This window comes from Uloborus diversus, chromosome 10, assembly GCF_026930045.1.
Source record: "Uloborus diversus isolate 005 chromosome 10, Udiv.v.3.1, whole genome shotgun sequence".
Lineage (NCBI taxonomy): Eukaryota > Metazoa > Arthropoda > Arachnida > Araneae > Uloboridae > Uloborus > Uloborus diversus.
In genome coordinates this window covers 12113456-12131928 of record NC_072740.1, presented here as the reverse complement: position 1 = coordinate 12131928, position 18473 = coordinate 12113456, and the positions used below count along the sequence as shown (strand labels likewise).

At 32.3% G+C, this 18473-nt stretch overlaps 1 protein-coding gene across 1 annotated transcript in view; it reads left to right on the top strand.

Moving 5' to 3' along the window:
- Positions 1–18473, top strand: part of LOC129231865 (synaptic vesicle glycoprotein 2C-like) — an 86198-nt gene that overhangs the window by 40592 nt on the left and 27133 nt on the right. Inside the window, exons 3-4 of the mRNA XM_054866251.1 lie at positions 5767–5914; positions 13353–13533. Coding sequence (XP_054722226.1) covers positions 5767–5914; positions 13353–13533 — 329 coding nt within the window. The remainder of the gene's footprint in view (positions 1–5766; positions 5915–13352; positions 13534–18473) is intronic.

Below are 18473 nucleotides of genomic sequence, written 5' to 3'. Positions count from 1 at the left end.
CTATTGACTTTATAATAACTATCATCATACATGATGTTAAATTTTTTGAAAACAGTCCAAAATTCATAAAAGCTCTTTAGAGATTCTAAACTAACTCATGCATGCGGAGAATACTTTAGATACTCTAAATATGTCACAGCTTTTTTAGCCTATATTCAACTTATTCAGTGTCAGTAAATCAGATTTTTCAGACAATCGTCCAAATATGATACGCAGACAGAATTAAAATTAGTTGCTTTATGAGGCTTTTTATGGTATCTATCACGCGAGCGACAATGACCTTAAACATACGCTGGCCACACCCTTGTTACCCCTCGAAGTATTTCGCATGAAATTACTGGGTAAAGAATGCATTAGGATAGTTCGTTAAATATCTTCTATTTTCGTATACCTATGAAATTTTTGGAGTGCATCACAGTATCATTCAAGATTATTTTATGACCTTTTATTTTTTCTTGCTAAAGAATTAAACAGCGGCTGGAATGGGAAAATGTTTTTCTGGATTTTCATACGTCATAATTTCTGAAGAAAAAAAAATCAAAAGCTCGTACTTCGTATTTCTATTGTCAAAGTACTTGTTTTCAATGTGTTTCAGTTGCAAAGCGTAAATACTGATTTCGCAGAAGATACTCTCACCCAAAATGGCCATCAAGATTCTTCACATGAAAAATGGACTTATTTTAATGCGCTGTAGATCAAGTTTGTCACCTTGCATCGTCTTTCTTTACGACCATTAGAACAAACATTTTTTTCCTATAAATAAGTTTTATTTTTGATGCTTTTCTTTCTGATAAGGATGAGAAATGAGTTGTATTCGTAACAAATTGTCATGTTAAGGTTAAGATTGCGGAAAATTTTCTCACAGTTTAAAATTTTGTAAGCTTAAAATACTTTGGGTCGTCAATACGATTTAGTATTTTTGTGAGCTTGAGCTCATCAGTTTTGTGTGGCAGGCTTGTAAACTCTTGACAAAGCACGGAGGGTAAATTATCCGTTTGATTTTTGGATGTCATGAATTCTAACCAAAAATAATTCAAAAGTTCGTACTTCATAATTCTATTTACTAAGTACTTGTTTCAAATGACTTACAATTGCAGAGTATAAATTTTGATTTTATAAAAGTTATTATCATCTAAATTTGCCATCAAAATTCTTTGCTTGAAAAAAATCCTGTTTTAATGGGCTAAAGCTCAAGGTGCTTTTCTATCCTTGCAATTTCCCTTTCGTTCCTCGCATCTTCTGTTCCTTAGTATCATTACATAGAAGAAATTTTTTTCCTATCAAAATAGGATTTCTTTCAATGGTGCTGTTTCTGATTCAGATGGAAAAATAACCTGTCGTTCACAAGAAAAGGTCGTTTTACAATGTTTAACGGATGGTAATTGCCATGTAAACCAGTTTATGGTAATTTTTCAACTGTCATTAGTCTGAACTACTTTTTTTTTCTTTTAAAAAGAAAGTTTGAAAATAAAAGGCGATAGAAACAGGAAAATATCTTTTTCTGGGAACAGAAAAATGCAACAGACAAAGCAAGATGTTTTTCCGTTTCTCTCATATAATTTGCAAACTAACTTTTCAAAAGAAGAATTGAAAACAATTTGTGACTAATAACAGTTGTTAAAGTACTTTTAACTGGTTCCCATGCATCCTTTATACATTGTAGGATGTGCTTTTCTTGCGAACAACAGACAATATTTCGAGGTCATTTTTCATTCTTGTCTAAAAGAACACCATCGAAGAAACCTATTTCGATTGAAAAAAAATATCTGTTCTTTCTAATGGTACTAACGAAATGAAGATTTAAGTTCAAAAACCCTAGCTACAGCACATTGAAATATATATTCAATACTGAAGATTAGCTTGTATACACAGTTTAAAACATATTTTCACGTGAAGAAGACAGCGATGAAATTACATACTACAGCTTCTAAGGCAAAAAAGTTTTCACCACAGAAGCACAAAATGGTCTATTTTCCAAGAGGTAGAACTGAATCCCATACATGTTATACTTACTATAGGGTAAAATGAAAACAACTGAGTTTGTTACTCGTCGTATTATTTCAAAGATGACTTTTTGACTTTTTTTTTTGAATTGCGCTTTCCTGTGTGTTTTACATAAATTCTGAGCATATTTTAATTTTGTGCATTATTTTTTATTTTTAAATGATTTCGGATTACGTTTGATGGACTTAGCGAGTCACATGCATCGTATGGGAAACCGTTTGAATACTACTTCTAAACTGATAGCTAACAGTCATACAGCTAAAATTTCCATTCGTCACCTCAGAGCAACACTAAGACATCCAAGCCCAGAAATAACACTAAGATATCCTTCTGTTGCTCTGAGGCGACGCTATGCATTTTCTCTCAGAGAGCGTAGTATTGAACACAATATACAAAATGTTATCTCTTAATTTCTCCAAAAAAAGGGGGGGGGGACGATCTAAAGTTGAAATATAGAGCTCACCCCAGTTGACACTGTAACGATATTTTCATAAATATTAGGAGAACATAAAAGTAAATAACTGATAAAGATAAAAGATAGTTAATGTGAGTGAAAATAAAAAAGAAATAAAAATCTTTCATGCAACATAATCCATCCATCTCAGTTGAAATACAGTATGCATACAATAAAGACAATGAAATAATAAAGCTTAAATCTTATCAGAGGCCTAGGAGACAGTCAGTAAATGGATCACTGGGACTTTGAATGAGCAATAAAAGACAAAAAAGGGGTTTATATGCCCTTTCAAGAGACAAACCCTAAAACTTGTTCGATCCATTTGATGTTTTTCTTTTGTTTGTTAAACTTCTTATGATAGAATTATTGTTATTATTATTATTTTTACTGTATTCATGTTGTATTTACCTCCTACTTCATCGCGTATGTTGAATAATAAATTATTTTCTTTGTTCTTATTGTCTTATAGACACTTCGTTTTAGTTTTGATTTTTCTGTAGTCTTGGCAGCTTTCTTCCATTTCTTATGGCAAATAAACCGCATAATACGCCAGACTTATTTGTTTAGCTTAAAAAAGAAAGTTAGCAATTTATTTCTTAATTGAGAATTTTTTTATTAATTTTTAAAGTAGATATGTCGAGATTACTAACTTTGCATTCTGATGTCGTTTAAATAGAAACAGCGGCTTGCTGCTCTACCGCGATTCTTGTGATTTATTTTTTTTTTTTTTTAGCTTTAACAAAGTCGTTTCTTCAATCTCATAATGAGTAAGATTTATGCTTTGAACTCGGGACTTAATTATGGTGGTCGATATAGGCTTCATGTTGTTTTAAAACCAAAGTGAAAAAAACGAAAAAAAAAAAAACAAAAAAACACGGTGTCAAGTCGTTGGATCTGACTGACTATTGTTGAAGAAAAAGATGCCTTTATTTCAAATTAATGTTTATGAACTGAATCAACAGTTCTTGAAATGATGTAGTTTTTGTGTAAATTTTATTTTAGTGAAATAGTATAGTTCAAAATTGAAGTATCGTTTTGGAGTAAAACCTCAATTACTCATGAGGATATACTAAATTTAAATTTCGAATTATCTTCAATATTTTTACTGTTAATAAAATATTTTTTTTTCCTACGTAGTTTGAGATATTAATTGTTTATGCATCCAAAGCAAAAGCTCAAACTCTTTTAATTTGTGGCGTAACTAAGCTGCAATAGCAAATTGATACATAAAATAAAAGCAAGTATGATTAACAAGAACGGTTGAAAGAAATATATAGCTTAATATTATTCATGCCTTGTGTTTAGGGAAAAAAACTTATCTATAGAACTTTCAGTAAAATTACAGCAAACATATTAATTTATGGTGTCCTAAATAGGATAAAGTAGCCATATTTCGTCCCCCTAAGTTTCTCTGGTTTGACACTAGGTGTCGCCACCGGTGATATTTTTTTTACGGTTTCTGTCAAGAACACTAGTTATTTGTCTTAGTTTCATTAGTCTAGTCTGCTGCGTTGCAGTTTGGGAGCACTTATTCTACTTTTTTAAAATTTCATTTATCGTAATACTATTTGTAAATGCTCTTTTGAATTTATTTAAATGTTTATTTAGTTTTGGTTGACATATTCGTCAGGCCCGGCTCTTGGGGTTGGCGAGTAAGACGGCCGCCTAGGGCGGCAGATTTTAGGGGCGGCAAATGTCGAAATTGAAACATTTTTTTAAAGTATGAATATTTGTTTCAGCGCATAAGATTCACTGTTTCAAAGCTTAATAAATAAATAAATAAATAAAAATGAGTGTGTGTACCAGTACTTGGATGGATATGCAAGCCATTATTCGGCGGCAAATTGCATGATTTAAAAGTCTTTTGTAAATATCAATATCTGTTTCAGTGCCAAAAGATACTCTACTTTAATGTTAAAAAAGATAGTTTAAAGTGTGTACCAATGCTTGGATATGCAAAACCCAGTTTGGAGTTTAACTAGAAACTCACTTTAATTTTAAGCACTTTACCATTTTTTTTTATTTTATTAATATGTTATTATATTATGTTACTATTATTATTCAATGCAGGGTGGGGGGCATTTGTTAATATCGCCTAATGCGGCAGTACTACTTGAGTCGGCCCTGGTACTCGTTTAGGGTAAGCCGTAACTGAATGATCTGAGTGATTCGCTATGTTTAACTTCACTTTACGCAGAGCAGGAAGCCACCATATTGGCGAACATGATGTTCCTGTTTTCGTCTCCAACCAAGATTGTAGTAAAAATGTTGATGCAGAGTATATATTATGTGCCAAAAACGTTTTTATGAGACTAACATGGAGAAATATAGGCACGTTGCCCTTAATATACCCCGAGGCAAATACAAAATGTGTGCTCCAGGGCGAAAAATGAAAAAAAAAAAATCACTTGTGACGTTTGTTTCGAGGCTTTAAAATTAGTCTTAATTAAGTATTTTGCAAAAAAAAAAAGAAAAAAAGCACAATCTGTGATGTTTTTCTTTTATACAATTATAATTCTGTATTTATTATTATTAACAGGTTTTCAATCCATTATTTCCTCTTAGAAGGTGTATTAGAGAAGGGACGAAAGTAAAACAACAATTTTAAATTCTGGTAAAATGGAATTGTTTAAATTTTTTTAACGGGAAATAAATTGCGTTTCGTATATTTAAGCTTAAATATCATATGCAGACTTAGTTGTGATGGTGCTATATATTTTTATATTTTTATTATATTTTTTTCGGATTATTTGATCGTAACATATGCTAACCAGAGACTAAAAAAGCTTAGGAGGGACGAAATACGGCTATTTTACCCTATGCTTATTATTTATTAAATCAGTAAAATGAAGTCTAAATACGGCAGTCGAAGGGACACCGGAGAAATTTCATAGAAGTACTTAGTAGCTATCAAGATATCGTGGTACTGATAAACAAAAACTTATGATTATTTACTAATTTTTAACAGTTTTGGGGGGGGATGAAATTTTATATGAAATTATCATATTTGAAACCATACTTGATAGTAAAATGATATACAACCTTTTATCGCACAAAGTTTTCATATTACTGCAGACATAAATTTTGGGGTTTCAAGGAACACCTTTTTCAATAAAACGACGCGTGACCTTTAGGATTAAAAGTTATAGGAGAAAAGGATTTTCTCGGGTATTAATTCATTTTGCGCGAGTTTCCAGAATTTTGAAAAACATGTTCTTAACTTATATCCAACTGTGTAGTTTGTATCATTTATCGGTACACGCTATCGACAAAAATTCATTTACATAAATAAAATTTATTTCTAGGCTGGTTTTGGAGCCTTTCATATTTTGGTGCTTTTGATGGCTGGTTTGGCATTAGCAGCGGATGCTGTTGAGCTTTTTGCTGTTGGATACATATTGCCAAGTGCTGAGCATGAATTATGTATGGACGAATACCAAAAAGGATGGTTAGGTAAGACACATGGTTCATCTTTTTTTTACTCGTTTTAATATTTTACATTTTAAATTCTAAAACAGAAATCCAAACTTAACAATTTTTAATTTTTTAACAAAAAAAAAATCGATCGGAACGAAAAAAATTGGATGACATCCTACTCGATTAAAGTCACACTAAAAAGATATGAATAGTTTAATCAGATCGAGAAAGCACGCTTTTAGACTAAAATAACAACTAGACGATACACGTATTATGATGGTGAAACATGTATTTTAGGAGTATTAAATGGATTTGCAGATTGTAACAATGTATATGCTACGTAGGCTAATCTAGGCTGCATAATTCATCATATGAAATCAAAACATAATGATTTACTTGCTTAAGCTGATTAAGATGGAAGTCTTTTACACTGGAATTCAGTGAGCATGACTGTTTTTCCGGAAGGTAATTTAGCTATCCGTCTTGCTTGTTTAAGAAGGTGATGTATTTGCCCGCTATCCAGAAAGATGCATCAAAAGCAGTGGCATTTACATTGGTTTATAGTGTGTGTATAGAAAAAAACTTTGTGTTTGAACTGAAAAATTTCAAGTTAGTTAAAAGTTTCCCTCGCTGACTCACATATACCGCAAAGAATATTCAAATTGAAAAATACTTAGGCCCATAGCATAAAGACCTAAAATTAATAATTTCCTCCAAAACATTGATAGATAATTTAATTGACTGGTTAAATTCAAAAATAAATAAATAAATGAACGATGATAATGTTTTGATAAAGTAAAGAAAGTTCAAACTGAAATCGTCTTTTCCAGAACTTGGTAAAGTAGCTTAGATCACATGAATTATAAATGAATACAATTCTTATGAATAAAAAAACCATTAGGCAGAAGGTTTGATTCTCAGAAAAGTTACTTTGCAGCGAAATATAATACGCGAAGTTTTATGGAGCCATAGAAGTTTATGAGGAGCACTTTTTAAAAAAATATCCAAACCCAGCTGCCCCGCTTATCATATGAAGATGAGCAAGGAATTATTCATTCCACGAGAGTTAGCCATTATGTATATTAAGCAAAATGATCGGTTTCCTTTGATTTTAGATGTTTTGTCGAATATCTTGAAGCATGGATGTCATAACCGGACTGTCTGTAAAATGCATGTATACTCGAAGGCTTTCCTCTCAAAAATCCACGTTATATATGGTCGCCTCAAAGCAACACTAATCGTCTAAGCCTAGAAATAACAGTAAGATATTCTACTGTTGTTTTGAGGCGACGATATGAAGATCCCTTAGAAATTTCTGGGTTGTAAAGCCCTTATGTATTACAGCCAATGTTTTGTTCCGAAGGAGAATTGAGAACCAGAAAAAATCAAGGAAATAAAACATGTCTTTTTTTTTTTTTTCGGGATCCCCCTGTAAAAATAGGCAATGTCTTTCAACTTAGAAATATGCTTTTGATTCTCTTTTTAGTTATTTATATATATTTATATGAACCTGTATATTAGTAGAACTATAAAAAAATTTATTTTTAAAATTGCAAAATGTTTATTAAATTTCTTAAAATCTAGAACAATAATATTTACAAAATTGTTTTGGTCTGTATGGTGCACTTTCCTAGATGGAAAATAAATCCAGTCATATTATCAGTTTAAAAGAATAAGAGTAAAATGAAAAAGAATTTCACCCACACTTTTCGAGTCTTTCCTATTTATGATCTAACCAATATGGTCACCGCTCTCTGAGAGTTTGTACTTTCAACTGCGACAATACTAGGAGATGCACCGTGTTCCCTCTTGTGCACCTACCTCCATGGGTTTAACATGCTCGTCAAAAGAATTACACATTAAAAACTTTAAAAAACTGAATTTAGGTTTCTGATAATTTAAATATGTTTTAAGGTCATTAACTGTGTGTGTGTGTTTTTAAATGTTCAGTTAGTCAAAAATCATTATTTACGTGCTCAAATACAAACAAGAAGCCAGAATATTCAATAAAACGAAGATTTTTCCTAATTCTATGGATTTTTTACTTTTGCTTCAATGTTTTTTTAATGCTACACAAACAAGTTGCAACGGAAACTACTACATGAAAAAAGTACAGTATAACCCCGATTCAACGATTGTCAAAGGACTGAAAAAAGTATCGTTAAATCAAGGATATCGTTAAATCGAAGAGCATATGCATTTAGTGCAGTTAAATCCGGACGAGTGAAAGGTATCATTAAATTAAGGAAATCGTTAAATCGCGTATGGTTAAATCGAAGTTATTCTGTAATTCATTTCTCTGGTTAAAAATTACCTTTACATTTCCTAAACGTATTATTATTAACAAAAGATACAGATGTTTTTACATTGCTTGTAATTTTCTATAAATACATTTGCGTCAATTTTAAGAATCCGCAATGATAAGCTTCCTCTTTAAGAAACAGAGCTCAATTTTAGCCTGAGTAGAAGAGATGTGCGAAGAAAACGAAATTTTTACTATCGAGTGGCTATAGAGCAGAAATATTGTGATTGGTCGATGGGTGATAATTAAATTAGTAAAAAATATATTGAAATCCAATAATATCTACAGATCGTGTTACATACTTGATTTTGTTTTTTAAATGTAAGGTAAGGTGTGATACAGTGTTGCAAAAAAAAAAAAAAAAAGCTGGAATGTAGCGTCGAAAATATTGTTTTAATCAGCTTGTTTTCGGCATGAATAGAAACTATAACAATCTCTCAGTAATTAAAATTGTTTAATCGCGGGCATTATCAGCAACTACTTAATTTAAATTGCACTTTAATTAACACTCGGAAAGAAATAAAAAAAAGTTAAAATTATTTCTTTGTCGTTTGATCACACAAAAAACCATTTTTACTTCCTTTTACAAAAAAGGAAGTATTGTATTCGCGAAAAAATTTTCACCCAAAAATCAGCCTTAATTTCCATTTTGCTCACCCCCAAATGAATGTTGAGTTTTTTTTTTCAACCCGACCACACGTGGGTATGTGCCTAGGAACGTACTGACACCCAAAATATCCATTTTGACTATTTCCGAGTTAATTACAACGAGTTTTCTCGTGACGTCTCTATGTACGTATGTATGTGCGTATGTGTGTCGCATAACTCAAGAACGGAATGTCCTAGAAAGTTGAAATTTTTTACGTAGACTCCAAGCGGGGTCTAGTTGTGCACCTTTCTTTTTGGTTGCATTCGTATGCTCCAAAAGGGGTCTTTTGCCCCTTTTTGGGGGGAAATCATTGTTAATTTTGATGCAAACTCAAGTGGTGTTATAATTTGCGGACACTTGGCGATATATCGCCAGTCTTTTGGTCGTCGAGTTTTGTTGCCAACTTGGCGACAAATTTGGCGATTATTTTTTTAAATTTTTTTTAAAAAATCTGGTTTCAATTTGGCTACTGTTGGTGATATTTAGAGAGTAAACTATTGAATCATATTAAAACTGCCAATAATGAGAAAATGACATTAAATTGGAGTAAAAGGAAGTCATGTGATGCACACATCAGCTCGTTGTTTGTTATTTTTTAAACGCGGTATAAACTGCGGCATAGACAACAGCTTAAAACTGGTTGCTTGTGAGGTTGACAAACATGTGTACCAACATCATAAAAATGAAAAACAGAGAAGGAGATATGTGCATTGTAACAGTGTACCATTGTAACAGTGGTAACAATGTGCCCCTCCTTACCCTACAATTTTATCTTTTTTTTTTGTTTGTATTTTTTTTTCTCCAAGTTTTTGCTGATTTGGGGGTTTTCTTTCTTTTTTTAGTACTATCCACTAAAATCTTTACAAAAGATATTGCATAAGAAAAATAACTATTTACTAGGAGGGTGTAATTATAGAGCAAAATATTAAGAGAGTATTTTAAAATAAAACGATACTTTGATTCTTTACAAACAAGAACATTTTTCCGATAATTTTTGTAAGTTTTGTAATTTTTTAAGGTATCATGGTCTTTGTAATTAAAATGTAGATGAAACATGATGAGAATCAACAATTAATTCATAAACAAGTTCTTCTACAAAATTAGAAAATATTTACGTCGCAGCGGATACATCATAATTGATAAATTTATTTTTAACTTACGAGAAACGTGAAAAAACTGCATACGGTAAAATTCTCTTTCGAATCTCTGGCTCGTTACGCAAGCAGAAAATATTATCCAATTCATAACCATTATTTATTTATTTTATTTTTTTATTCTTTGTCAATCGCAACTTTTCCTTGCTTTTGTGAGTCAAAAATAAAAAGGTTGCTTTTTGGCACTACCCTTGTGTTCAGTGTTAGGGTCAAGTTAGATCTTTCATGCTTTAATTCCTTATTACCTGAAATGCACAGTGAGTAAGACAGTACTTTGTAAGGCATAAGATTTCCATTTTTTACATTCTAAGTAAAACCTTCTATATAAAACCTTAGTTATTATTCAGACATTATGTTTGGTTTTAAGGTTTTTAATAATACATAACATTAAAATAAAATTTAATTTCAAGTTTGTCTTTAAAACATTACGTACTAAGGATAAAAATTAAAATGTTATCTCATTATATAAGCCACTGAGATTTGCAAAACAGAACTTGTCTTCGCAATGGTGGTGAAACTCTAGATAAATTTTTTTTAAACTTTATCCAGTCAATTAACTTCTTAAATTGAACTGATATAACTTTGTTAATATTTTAACTTGGGTAACTTTTCAATTTTAACTTTATATATTTTAACATTAGTAGCTCATCGATCACCTTGTTATCTAATCCAGTAACAGTAAAATCATTAAACTCTACTTATCTCAAAACATATCTAAAAACTCTAAAAAGCTCTGAAATCATCATTCATACGTAAATATTTTACTTGTTTTCAGGAATGAAATACGAAAACATACTTATTCAAGTTCAGTGTTCTTGGCTTCTGTACAAATTTATATTTCTTGATTATTGTAAATCGATTAGGACACTGCTTCATGAAATATTCAAGGATTAAGAAGTATAGCAATAAGAATAAAATATAAGATGAAGAACATTCTTCTTCGAATAGTTTTCGGAAATTGCTATTTCATTTAGAATTTTAAATATTTCGATCGTACGTAGGGAAAACTTCACCAATAATTTCCTTAACTTCTGCAATATTGATCAGCATCCAAGTCGTGTTCATCCTATAAGAATACATCTAACAGAAAAACAAAAAAATTCTTGGAAAATCGCAGGAGTTATATATTTTCTCGAAAAATCGATAAAATCTGGAACAGCGAAGTCTTTTGCTATTATTAAGATTTTAGTTTGAAGCAAGATGCTTGCCGTCAAATTTTTAATATTGCATTGTTAAATATAATTATTGAATCAAGGGGATTTTTGAAAGAATTCTAATGCATTCAATGAACCGTATTTTCAAATTTTCTTGCTTCCTAAATTTATGAATGTACGTAACATTCAGAAAATTAAACTAAACTGAAACAATGTTGCGAAAAATGTTTATTTAAACTTCAAATGAAAATACATATTATTTTTTCGTAACTTCAAATCCTTTTATTAATTCGAATAAAAATACATTTCACATTTTTATTGTTCTAAATTCTGCTACTAATGTTACCTACTAAAATAAAATTATATCGAATACTGTCACTATTTACCTATCAAATTATGATTTCAACATTTATAACTTTTTTATATAAAAAATCTTTTTTTTTTTTTTTTTTGTGAAATGTATCAATTATAACTAACAAGGATAAAATTGATACATAAATGAATAAGCTGTTACGCTGACGTAATAAAGCAACGAAACGTCATCTCATTATAATACTGAACAAGTTAGTATAGGTTCGGCTTACCTTTTTTTTTTTTTTTTTTGAATGGTGAGGTTCGTTCTTTTTTTTCGGACCTCAAACTGGTGATTTGACTGGACTGTTAATTCGAGTAGATTATTAACAAAAATCTGATTTACTGTTAATCTAAAAATAAGTATCGCTACCGTCTCTAAAATACGCAATTTTAAATATTAAGCAAGAATTTCCTTCCTCTTTGAACTTTTATTTATTTATTATTATTTTTTTTTTAAATACTTTATTAGCATACATGGAAAAAGAAATAACACTTAAACCTTATGAGTTTAATTTGAACGCGAATCATCGTGACCCAAGCACCATGCGTCAACTTGACCCAAAAAACGACATTGCGTTAACTCAAAAATTAGAAGGGGAAAAAAAACAGTTTTGTGTGTGTGAATGTTAGCAACTTCTATGAGGTAAAATCTTGTGTCCTATTCAAGAAACATTAGTATTTTGTTTAATATGAAAAAATCGCTTTTCCAACTTCACACGACAGTTGAAAGCAAGCCATAAAAATTTACTTTTGTGCACAACAAACATTATTTTCCTAATATCTTTCAAATAAAAAGAATACAGGTTATGCCGTGTTCGTAGGTAAAATCATCACGAATCAGTTGTTTCTCCGTTAAACTTTCAGTTCTAGGCACATACTCACTCGATAATTAAAACCCTTGTGTCAACTTAACCCGGTATCATCTGTACTCGGTCTCCCCTATAAATTTTAGCTTTAAATATTGAAACAAAAATTGTCTTTTAATTAAAAATCTCGGTAGCTCCTTCACAGTTAAAGTTTATTTTAAAAATAAGAAATATAAACAACATAGAAATACATGTTTTTAATTTCAGAGGTATACACATTTTAATGACATCGGTGAATAAAGAGAAACTGATGCTCTCCATTAGTCAATCATTTTTTAGTCATCTAGTTCTTCCCTTTTTATTTTTTTCTTTCAAAACAATTTATTAGTATTTAATTTCATTACAAAACATTAAAACTAAAGTATAATATGAAGTATATTTTTTAAATTTCTTTCATTAAAGTTCTCCCCCCCCCCCGGCATCTCCTTCAGTCGGTAGCTGTGGTTGAAATAAGCCTCAAAATGAGCTTCAGTCAATTGTATATATCAAGTTCAATACATCAAAGTTTGAAGTCATGCTAAGTCCAAAATCTACACTTGTTTCCAAGCTTTCAGTATGCACTTAAATATGCTTTTTAATGTTTTGTTTTCATGAACAGTAGTAGTTTGTCTCATAACTGTTAAAGAAAAGTAGAACGAGATCCTTTACTTGATTAAGCAATTTCAGATTTGACAACTTCATACTATCTGAAGACCCATCGATGAGATAATGAATACATACAGTCGATTTTAAAGGGGCCAATGAACTAAAAATCCTACTTTTTAAAACTGGTGACTCCGTTTTAAACGTTTCAGACTCAGCATGCAGTGTATTGCTGTATATGTAGTCAGCTGGGATATGTTATTTGTTCGACATGTTGGTAACACAAATGATGCAATTTGTGTTGTTATTTATCAACTGAATCTATAATAAAGCTTTTAGTTCGATTAATAGCTCTAATGTAAAAAGAGTGATATTAACATCTGAAATATTGCATTTTATTTTGTCTTTCATAGGTACTATCTCTTTTATCGGTATGATGATTGGAGCCATCCTATGGGGCATTATGGGGGATAGGCTTGGTCGTCGACGGACCTTACTAACAGCATTAGCTAGTAACGGAATCTTTGGTGTTATTGCTGCCTTCATGCCAACATACTCACTTCTCATGATCACTCGCTTATGCAGCAGCATCGGGTAAGAATATTGCGACATTCATTAAAGAAAAAATAATTCAGAAAATGAAATGCTTTGTTATATTTTAACACTGTTAATGACTTCATGGAATTTTATCCGGACATCATCAGACATTAAAAAAAAATCATCCTGTTATTCACTGTGACAAATATGAAGTGTGAGATATTGGTGTAAAATTAACGTTGTAGTCTTAGTAACAAAAGTGACGGACATTTGTGAAGGAGCGCCTAGTAGACCACTCTAGGCCTTAGGTTTCACCACGTGGGGTCAGCACGGCTGAGGGTGGAGGTCAAAATTAGCCTGCAGTTGAAGGTGTTTTGCGCCGAGGATATTCCCACGCTGTGCGTCAGCCCAGCTTAAGGTTTAGAACTTGATGTGAAAACATGGAACGCCATGGTGTATGCTATGTAACAGTCTTGGAGTGCAATGGTTCCCTGGAACGATATTGAGTAGATTAAAACACCAAGAGATGGCGCCACGGACATCTCCATCTCCACCATTTGGACACGAAGCTGAAGGAAGGAGTGGTTTTATTCCTTTACCTGTTCTCGTAATAAGGACTCAATGACCAGCCGCGGGACTTTCGTGCTAACAGAACGAACAGGCAAGTACTCTCGGTGAAACTTTATAGCCTCGGGCATTGAATCCGGGATTCTCCGATCTTGAGTGCGTTTTCCTAGTCACTAGATGCCTTACGAATCCAAAAATAACATTTTTGTTAAAACACTTTAATATTATTGATTTGTCAAAAAGAATCATTTAAAAGTTATCAGAGGAATAAATACGAAACATATTTTTAGATCTCCGAGACAGTAAAAGAATATATCGGAATTTTTTCAATTTTTTCATCATCAGAATAATCATTGAGGCACACAAATGGATCATCAAAATATTCAAAAGTCTAAACTGTTGATATCATTGGAACACGAATCTATACTAACAAAACTTGTGTGCGTCTGTCTGTGTGTGTTTGTAACTCAACTCCCCCTCCCCCCAGATATAAGTATAAGGATTGTTCAAATGAAAAAGTACCAAACGATACTGTCGGTCTAAATGAAGATTTTATTCAAAGTATGCACCATAGGCCTGAGCATTGAGATCTCACTGATAAACTAACCAAAAGAGTTAGTGTTCACAGAATTTCTGTGGCTGTGACGAGACCCAGTCCTTCACAGTGTTCTTTAGTTCGTCGTCCGAGTTGAATCGCTTCTCTTTGAAATGTTTTTTCAAAGGATCAAACACATGGAAATCGCAGGGCGATTTCTCTGGGTTGTAGGGTGGATGGTTTAGCTGCTCCCTCTTGAACTTGACCAGTGGCACCTGGGTGATCCTGGAGAAATGAGTACGCGTGTCATCACGGAGAAAAACCACTTTTCGTGAGCAGCCGTGGCCTTTTGTTCTTGATGAACCTGCGTAGGCTCAACCTGTCTCACAGTACACATCGGAGTTAATAATTCTCCTGTGGTCAAGGAATTCAACAAGAAAGCAGCTTGGCCATCTTCCCTACCACCCGGACAAGTCGCCCTGCGATTTCGATGTGTTTGATCCTTTGTTAAAACATTTGAAAGGGAAACGCTTCAAACCGGACGACGAACTCAAGAACACTGTGAAGGACTGAATCTCGTCACAGCTACAAAATTTCTTTGAACAAGAAATCCTTCGGTTAGTTAATCAGTGATCGTAATGCTCTGGCCTATGGTGCATACTTTAAATTAATTCTTCATTTAGATCCACATTATTTTTTGGTACCTTTTCATTTGAACGTCCCTGGATGTATTTTAGCAACAAATGTGTCTATGTTCTGAAGATAAGGATGCGGTTTATGGGTATTAAAACAATCACTATAATATTTTTAATAGAGATGTGGTCTTGGAGCCCTATGCTCACCTCTTGAGAGGTACTGTTACTCCTGGGGTAATTTTAATGGACGTTAACACAAGGCCACATAGAGCTCTTCTGGTCGACGAATTTCTGGTAGGGGAGGATATTCGCTGGAGGGTTTAGCCAAGCAGATCTCTAGACTCCAATCCTATAGAGCATGTCTGGGACGCTCTCGGGAGAGCAATAGCAACTCGCACCACCTCTCCGGGGACCATCCATAGTCTGAGAACAGCGTTATTGAACGAGTGGAAACAATTGCCCCAGCAGGGACGTAGCCAAGGCCCTTCCTGATAGGTCACTGTCCCCCTGCACTTACATAAACAGAATTTCCCCCCCCCAAAAAAAATAAAAAAAAAATTCTTTTGTCCTAAATATTTTTATTAAGAGACAACTTTCTCACGTTCAGTTCAGTTCAGAACAACAGAACTTCTGGGAGTGGGGGGGGGGGGAGCGACAGAAGTCTTCAACCCGTGGTACGCGTCGCAGACCTGCCCAAAGGAGACATTTTATCTTAGTCCCCTGCCTCGCAAGAAAATCGCCAGCAGTTATCCGAAAAAGGAGACATTATCGTAGTGCCCCTCCCCGCAAGAAAATCGCCGGCAGCTCGTAAGCAAACATTTATTGTTAACGAAAGCTTGATGAGAGTCATCAATGATGAAAATGTCGGAGACAGGAAATTTGTAGGAATGTTTTTGCGGGAAGGTCATACAAAGAGGAAAGCGACAGTGGGGTCAGCCGCCCTTGTAATATAGCACCGTCTTTTTAGAAGGTGCCTAAGGCTCCTAGAGTCTTGGATAGTGCAGAACTCTGTTAGGTCGCACATTCACTTTCTCATTCGCTGCCATTGGTATGGGTCGGTTGCACGAATGTTTTCCTCCAAAGTTAAAGGGAAAAATCAGGAGCAAAATCATAAACACATAAGAAAAAAATAGCCCCACTGGGTAAGTTGTATTGCATTTTTTTTAATGTGTTTTTTTTTTCTTTTTTTTTAACAATAGGAGCAATTTTATGCATTCTCATTTATGCGTTTCTCATTTATTTAAAAATTTATTCAGACAAAAATAGCATCGAATATCATTTCATTTTTTAACCAATCAATTCAATTTATTTCATTTATAATTTTCATTCGTAACAATGATGAATTACTTATATCATTGTGTCCCGGAAGCTCGCAACTTTTAGCATTCATCTAATACTCTAACCCTGGTTATTTTACTAACAATACGGAAATATAAAAATTTTAAATTTCTACCCTTTTTCTTTGGAGGTAATATTTGCCCTATTTGTGATAATACGGCAGCACTAAAATTAGATCCCAAATTAGATACACTGTAAAAAGCTAATCATCCTTCGGGGACAAATATAAAAGGTTTAGAGGCAGTTTGAAGCCTCAATTAGCAAACAGTTTGCTCTAAGTCATCAGATGTTATAATCTAAAGGTTTAAAAGAAGACAAATCTCTTGTAAAAACTCTATGAAAAGTTTTAAATGCCTTTCTACAACATGGTTGTAGATTGCCTTTCTACAACCATGAAACTAACGTCTGGAAATTCGTTCTGAATATTAGTTCATTTTCATCACAAGGTAACAGATTTTTTTTCTTTCACTGTTTCTGAGCAAAAATGTACCGAGAAGAACTAGAAATTTTTGCGAATGTTTTATCTCTTGCGTTTTTATATATGATTTATAAAAAAGGAAAAAAAAAATTATGTATCTGGAGGTAGTAAAAAAAAAAGGTGAATAAATAATGGTTAATACTAATATAACAAAATTGATTTCAGTGATATCAAAGTTTAAAAAAACAAAGAAATTGAATTTAAAAAAAAAGTTTGGATGTGTTTGAATTTTTAGTTTTAAGTTTGGAATGATTAACACATGTGTAAAGATGTACAAGTTTAAAGATACATATATATTTCACAATGAAATTATTTTAAATCATTATTTTAAAATACTAACTGAATTGTGTTCACGAGGTCAAAAGGAAAAGTTATTAATTAGTTTAACTGAAAATATATATTTTCTTCTATCTTCTCGTTCCATTTTTCGAATAAAATACTGTATAATATTCGTGCATATGCTTCATTTAGCAAATTTTTTGATAGCTATTTACTGACTTCTTTGTATTTAAGAATTATTTAATAAGTATCTGTACATTCATGGTTAAAAAGCAGAGTAGACTCCAAATGCTAGAATAATAGTTGTTGTTCTTATCCTCATATATATAACAGCCAATGATCGAGTAACGGTCTTGACCTCATCAACAATGAAACTCGCTCCACGCCATGATAATTTGATAACATGTTTTGGTAATGTTTAAAATGCAGGGAAAGGCTTTATTGTAACAAGGCTGAACTGGATCCAGTAACTTAACTGTTTTACTAGTGAGACTGTCATTTCAGGGCACTAAAGAAACGAAAAAGTGGTCAGCAATGAACGTTATCTACTGAAGCTTAGGGTTAATCCACTGGAGTTAGGATTTAAAATATCAACTATCAAAATGTCACCAAACAGGCAATTTCTTCGTTCAAATGTGAAATCAATTTTCATCCATCATATCTTGACGGGTGATTTTCTAGTTGTTATATAATTTCAAAATATCAATTTAAATCATATCTAGATTTTTAATTTACAACTTTTCTTAGAGTTTTTAAAAGAGATTTGTCTTCTTTTAAACATTTAGATTATAACATTTGAAGACTTAGAGCAAAATGTTTGCTAACTGAGTCTTCAAATATTTTGCACAGAAGTTGTTTTGAATCAGCTTAATAAACTAAATCAAATCCATAGTTCTGTTCATTTGTTTTCCTGAAGAGGGGTAAAGGCTATACATAAAAATACTATGTATATACAATGTGTTCGTAAGTGTATTTATTCATTTTCCTAAGTTCTAAAAGTAATACTTCCTCTTATCACCCTTAAATGACTCTGCATGCGAAACTCCTAAAATAGAAAATGTCCAAGAAACATGTTTAATATCTTTGATGGCGTAAAAAATAGTATTTATAAACAAATTATCATTCAAATTTTCTTCAAAATTTTGACAAAGAAATTTTATTGTTT